The sequence below is a fragment of the Wasmannia auropunctata genome, unplaced genomic scaffold, assembly GCF_000956235.1.
Source record: "Wasmannia auropunctata unplaced genomic scaffold, wasmannia.A_1.0 LD334564.1, whole genome shotgun sequence".
Lineage (NCBI taxonomy): Eukaryota > Metazoa > Arthropoda > Insecta > Hymenoptera > Formicidae > Wasmannia > Wasmannia auropunctata.
The window spans coordinates 12692-18811 of record NW_012028326.1 but is presented as its reverse complement, the minus strand read 5'-3'; the positions used below and the strand labels follow the sequence as shown (position 1 = coordinate 18811).

The following is a 6120-nucleotide window of genomic DNA, read 5'->3' as shown; positions in this document are numbered from 1 at the left end:
ACCTATATATATATATATATATATATATACAAATTTAATAAATACAAAATAATTCTTATTTTTATTGGTTTCAATATGTAATTAAATTGATATTTCTAATTTGACGATTAAATGTATCTCCGATGTATCTCCATCATGTACACTTGGTACATTTCTTGTTTCTTGTCACCATACGTTACCAGTACGATAACGCCTGCATTCTCTTTGCAGATGACGTCCAGCGACAAGGACTTCAGATTTATGGCAACTAACGATCTGATGAGTGAACTGCAGAAGGACAGCATTAAGCTAGACGATGATTCTGAGCGCAAAGTTGTAAAAATGCTTCTTAAGTTATTGGAAGACAAGAACGGAGAAGTGCAGAATCTTGCCGTCAAATGGTAGGACTCCTTTGTCTAGACTGCCAAAACAATTAAAATAATAAATTCTTTATATGTTATTCTGTATATATATGCATTAACTTTGTATCTTGTATATGATATTTATGATTTTTTAAATATGATAACAGCAAAGTTATAAATTTTATTAATATAAATGAGATAAAGCCCAAAAAGTTAAACATATTTATTTTTTCAAATCGATTCTGCATCTGATTTTACAATTGTAAGAACATATACGGTTTTAGCTTGGGCCCGTTAGTCAATAAAGTGAAAGACTACCAGGTGGAAACTATTGTGGATGCTTTATGTACCAATATGGTGTCGGACAAGGAGCAGCTACGCGACATCTCCAGCATCGGCTTGAAGACTGTTATTTCCGAGCTTCCTGTGGGTTCTAGTGCTTTAGTCGCAAATGTTTGTAGACGCGTTACAAACAAATTAAGCAGCGCCATTGAAAAGGTAAACGATCCTTGTCTGCTTCGCTGTGAGATTTAATATTTCTGGCTAATAATGTGACCAGGGTTGCCGCAGACCTGGAAAAGTCAGGGAAAGATGTAAAAGAGCCTGGAATTTTGACCTTTGCTCACAATTTCCTTAAAGGGATTATTTGTTTTATTGACAAAACTCAATAATTTTTGTACAGTGTTTTTGTGTGTATTGTTTTTTTTTTATTTGAAAATCTTTTTTCAGAATTAAACAATAGATAATAACAGAATGAGATGATTTTGTATAAAAATCGAAAAAATTTTCGAAAATTATGATTTTGTTCGAGACTTCTCTCTGTTATCGCAATCGAAAATATTCTGAATATTTAGCGATATTAAAGAAATGTCTATAGAAATCTTTTTGCTTTTACCACTGAGTTTTTGTCTGGTCCCCAAGCAACAGAAAATTCAGTTATACCAAAGGAATTTTATTCTGTAGTTTAATTCATAACAAGCAATGTCAAAGCGACGTTAATAATTTACTGGCCTGAATTTGCATTTGGGATTACATTATGTTATTAAACTTTTAAATTTATGTTGCTTCTAATAATATAAGTTATCTTTTTTGTAACATGTATCTTCTAAACATTAAGATTTAGAATTATATATTTGATACTGATCATGGAAAATTTTCCACTGTTGTCTGGAAATCGTGGAAAAATCAAGGAATTTTAAAATTTATCTTTTGTGACAACCCTATGTGCGTATGTGTATGTACACACACACGCACGCGCACGATACACAATAAAATATTTGTGATGCATTTTCAGCAAGAGGATGTATCCGTACAATTAGAAGCTCTCGACATCGTGGCCGACCTGTTATCCCGATTTGGCGCTCTGCTAGTCACATTTCACCCTACAATTCTGGCGGCGTTGTTACCGCAACTCTCCTCGCCACGACAAGCGGTACGTAAGCGCACCATAGTGGCGCTGAGTCACCTATTGACGTCCAGCAACAATTATTTGTACAACAAACTGCTGGATCATCTCCTCGAGGGTCTTCAAACTCAAACGGCGAAGAATGTCATACGTACCTACATCCAGTGCATCGCTTCTATCTGGTCGGTAAAACGATTTTTGCATTGCGTGTGAATATAATTGATGACGAGGGGAATAAATTGTCGTATAACTTGTCCGTCGGAATGTATTGCAGCCGGCAGGCGGGTCACAGATTCGGCGAGCAAATAGAACGTGTCATGCCGTTGATCGTTCAGTACAGCAACGAGGACGACGATGAATTGAGGGAATATTGTTTGCAGGCATTTGAGTCTTTTGTTTATAGATGTCCGAAAGAAATTACGCCGCACATAAACAAGGTACACAATATGGAGTCGTTTTTATGCGTTACACAAATATTTATACATATTTTACGCGTTATTTAATGGAATATTTGGATCTTTTTTTTTTATAGATTATAGAGATCTGCCTAATATATATTACATACGATCCGAACTATAATTACGACGATGACGTCAACGATTTCTCTGATGGAGAAGGCGCCGCGATGGATGTGGAAGAAGACGGAGAGGAAGATGCGGAGGACGAGTATTCCGACGACGATGACATGAGTTGGAAAGTTCGTAGAGCAGCTGCAAAGTGTCTAGAAGCGGTTGTATCCAGTAGAAGAGAGTTATTATCAGATCTTTACAAAGGCGTTTCTCCTGCATTAATTGCCAGGTTTAAAGGCAAGTATCGCGTACACCGGATTCTAGTGTTTATTTAAAAAGTAGAGAAGATGCAAGGAGAACGTCCTCAGTTAATTGAGAAATCTTATTTATGACCCTTTGAATTAATAAAATTCAGTAAAAAATAAAGGGCTATGAGCCAAAGCAGGATGTTGTGCGCTCCAAATAACTGAAGTCTTTAATTATAAAATATATATAGTAGACAGACGTTTCGATCCAAATAGGATCATTTTCAATGTTAATACAGGTAGAACTGCCATGGACTTTCTAATCATTTGATAATTTTTATTAAACGTTGATAAGGACTCTTCAAGAATATCCATATAATGTATTTGAACCGACCGAACGTTATCTACCTTAAAACTTCAGAGACTGTAGTTACGCTCCTTTTAATATGCTGTCTTGATGACCGACATGAACTTGAAAACTTGCGCCTTAATCTAGTTCTTTTAATGCGACAAGTAGTTCCTCACATTTTTATATTACCGGACAGCTTTAGAATACCATATGTGCTTGTTTTTAATATTTTAATATTTGATATGGTTAGGCAGTTAGGATGACCGAATATTGTTTTTAACTATGTATGATTAATTTTGCGTTTTAACATTGAAAATGATCCTATTTGGATCGAAACGTCTGTCTACTATATATATATTTTATAATTAAAGACTTCAGTTATTTGGAACACACAACATCCTGCTTTGGCTCATAGCCCTTTATTTTTTATTGATTTATTATATATTGAGCTACATTCTCTGTTTGGTTTAATAAAATTTATTGTATAATTTTATTTATTGTCCATCTTATTTATTATTTATCATTCGAATTAATGAAATTGCACTATATTACATAATTGCAGAAAGGGAAGAGAATGTCAAGTCAGACATCTTTCACGCATATATCGCTTTGTTGAGGCAAACAAGGCCGGCTACCGGAGTTGCGCTTGATCCTGACGCGATGGAAGACGACGACGGACCCGTTTCGCTGTTGCAACAGCAAGTACCGCTAATAGTGAAGGCGGTTCACCGTCAGATGAAGGAAAAGAGCATTAAAACAAGACAGGATTGTTTCTCTTTGCTGAAGGAGCTGGTGCTCGTTTTGCCTGGAGCTTTAACTAATCATATTCCGGCGCTGATCCCCGGCATACAGTATTCCCTGGGAGACAAGAACTCCTCGTCGAATATGAAGATCGATACTTTAGCCTTCGTGCACACGCTCCTGGTGACGCATCAACCCGAGGCGTTCCACGTTCACATGCCCGTTTTGGCACCTCCGATTATACTGGCTGTCGGCGATCCGTTCTACAAGATCGCTGCCGAAGCGTTGCTCGTGTTGCAGCAGCTTGTGCAAGTTATCAGACCTCATGGTGAGGAGGCATTTTACCGTTCAATTTTTATTTGCACTCGCAGCGGATGGTAAGAGCAATTACTTATGGACGGACTAACGCTTTTGCAGAGAAACCATTCTACCGCGGTTTCACCTCGTTATCCAACGAAATATATCACTGCACTTTGATGAGGCTGAAAACGGCGGATATCGATCAAGAGGTGAAGGAGAGAGCTATCGCCTGCATGGGACAGATCCTTGCGCACTTTGGCGACACTCTGTCGGACAAGCTGCACGTGTGCCTGCCCATCTTCCTGGATAGGTTGCGCAACGAGATAACAAGACTCACCACTGTTAAGGCTCTAACTTGCATAGCCGCGTCTCCCCTGAGGGTCGATCTGAAACCGATCATGGTAAATTTATAAAACAAGAAATGCGACGTCGAGAAACCGATGCAATTCTCTCTTTCTACAAACTGTCGTCGCATTTTGTAGGAAGAAGCAATACCCATTCTTGGATCCTTCTTAAGGAAAAATCAACGCGCTTTGAAACTCTCCTCTCTCCCGCTTCTGGATACATTGGTATGCAATTATAGCTCGGCTCTGCATCCGGATTTACTTGATAAGGTAATGGAATATTATTATAATTATGATTAGAAAGATTATAATAGAGTAGATATGGTTAAATGATCAAGAAGTTATGATGATAGTAGTAATAATTCTGTAAATAATTAAATAAATAATTATAATAATAGGATGTATATGGTTAGTAATGAGAAGAAAAATAATAAATATTAGTGGCAAAATTAATAAAAGGATTAAATTAGATAGTTTTATCATATTATTTAGGGCAAAGAATAGTTTATTTAGAATATTAATTTTGGAGATTAAAGGAATAAAGTTATTTATTTTTTTGAAGAATTATAGTTTTATATATATATGTTTTATATATATATGTTATATATATATATTTAATTTACAAAATTAATATTTTAATTTAAATTATAAAACTTTACTTATATTTTTTGATATAATAGTTTATATGCAATTTTTTGTAATATCTTTAATATTAATAATATTTATGTATAAGTATATGTTAATAGTATTAATATTGATTGAGATATTGGTAATAAATATTTCATTAATTTTTTTTTTTATTTTTAGATTTATAAAGACAAAGAATTTCATTTAATTTATTATTTAGTTTTTAGAGTTTGTGAGAGGAGAGGGTCTTAAGGTTAGGGTTGTTGGTGATAATTGTTCGATTTTATGGTAATGAGTTATATTATATGTTTAATATTAGAAAATTTTAATAAAATTTATGATAAAATTTGTTTTAATAGTAGTTTTTATAAATTTTATGTTAGTAAAAAATTTTATAATTATGTTTTATTATAATTTATGTTATTTGATTAGATTTTTTTTGTTATTTATAATTATATTATTAAGTTATAAAATAATTGTCGCTCGTATGTGTAACAATAAAATAGAAAAGAGTTGAGCCAATAAACGAGCAAAACTTTTTTGGTTGATTAATTAATATGAAAATTTTTTTAACTATCAAATTAAAAAAAATTTTCATTTTTCTATTTTATTGGAATATTATTTACCGTGTATATTACTCAAAGGATCAATTGAATGATAACTTTTTTTTTGCAGGTTACTACAGAGTTACCTGCATTACTAAACGAGTCAGATCTGCACATTGCGCAGTTGACGCTGAATCTTCTCACTACCATAGCAAAGTTACATCCGACTGCTCTGACTAGGGTTTCTGAACATATCTTGCCAGAAATACTCATTTTAGTAAAATCGCCGCTTCTTCAAGGTAAGTAAAAATACCTCGTTTTAATAATTAAACGAATTGAAAATTTCAGTTACAACGCTTATACAAATTGAATTGAATTTTTGTCAAACAGGTGTCGCATTAAATTCTATGCTCGAGTTTTTCCAAGCCCTAGTTCAAGCAAATCTGCCGAATCTTGGATACAGAGATCTTTTGCAGATGTTAATAGTACCGGTTAATTCATCCCTACTTCATAAGCAGGCTTATCACTCGTTGGCCAAGTGCGCGGCCGCACTGACAATCACATGGCAGGACGAGGCACAGTGTATTGTACAACAGTTGCTGAAGGACGTTCAGAATCCATCTGACATTCAGAACGTTGCGCAGCACATATTCGCCTTGCTGGTCATTGGAGAAATAGGACGACATGTGTAAGACAATTGTGTGATAGATTTCT

General features: G+C 34.6%; 1 protein-coding gene across 1 annotated transcript; it reads left to right on the top strand.

Annotated features, from left to right (window-relative positions):
- The first annotated feature begins 190 nt into the window (after nt 1-190).
- LOC105458268 (cullin-associated NEDD8-dissociated protein 1) lies at nt 191-6120 on the top strand. The gene is made up of 10 exons (XM_011703440.1): nt 191-380; nt 626-839; nt 1636-1928; nt 2021-2183; nt 2279-2552; nt 3412-3918; nt 4008-4291; nt 4373-4504; nt 5537-5705; nt 5797-6120. The coding sequence occupies exons 1-10, from the start codon at nt 211-213 to the stop codon at nt 6096-6098; spliced, it is 2508 nt and encodes an 835-aa protein (XP_011701742.1). The 5' UTR covers nt 191-210; the 3' UTR covers nt 6099-6120.

Excerpts from the sequence above, each read along its gene's own strand:
- LOC105458268 (XM_011703440.1), top strand. The coding sequence starts at position 211 with ATGACGTCCAGCGACAAGGACTTCAGATTTATGGCAACTAACGATCTG. Across the intron at positions 2,553-3,411 it reads ATTAATTGCCAGGTTTAAAG|AAAGGGAAGAGAATGTCAAG; the intron begins GCAAGTATCGCG and ends ACATAATTGCAG. Across the intron at positions 3,919-4,007 it reads GCAAGTTATCAGACCTCATG|AGAAACCATTCTACCGCGGT; the intron begins GTGAGGAGGCAT and ends ACGCTTTTGCAG.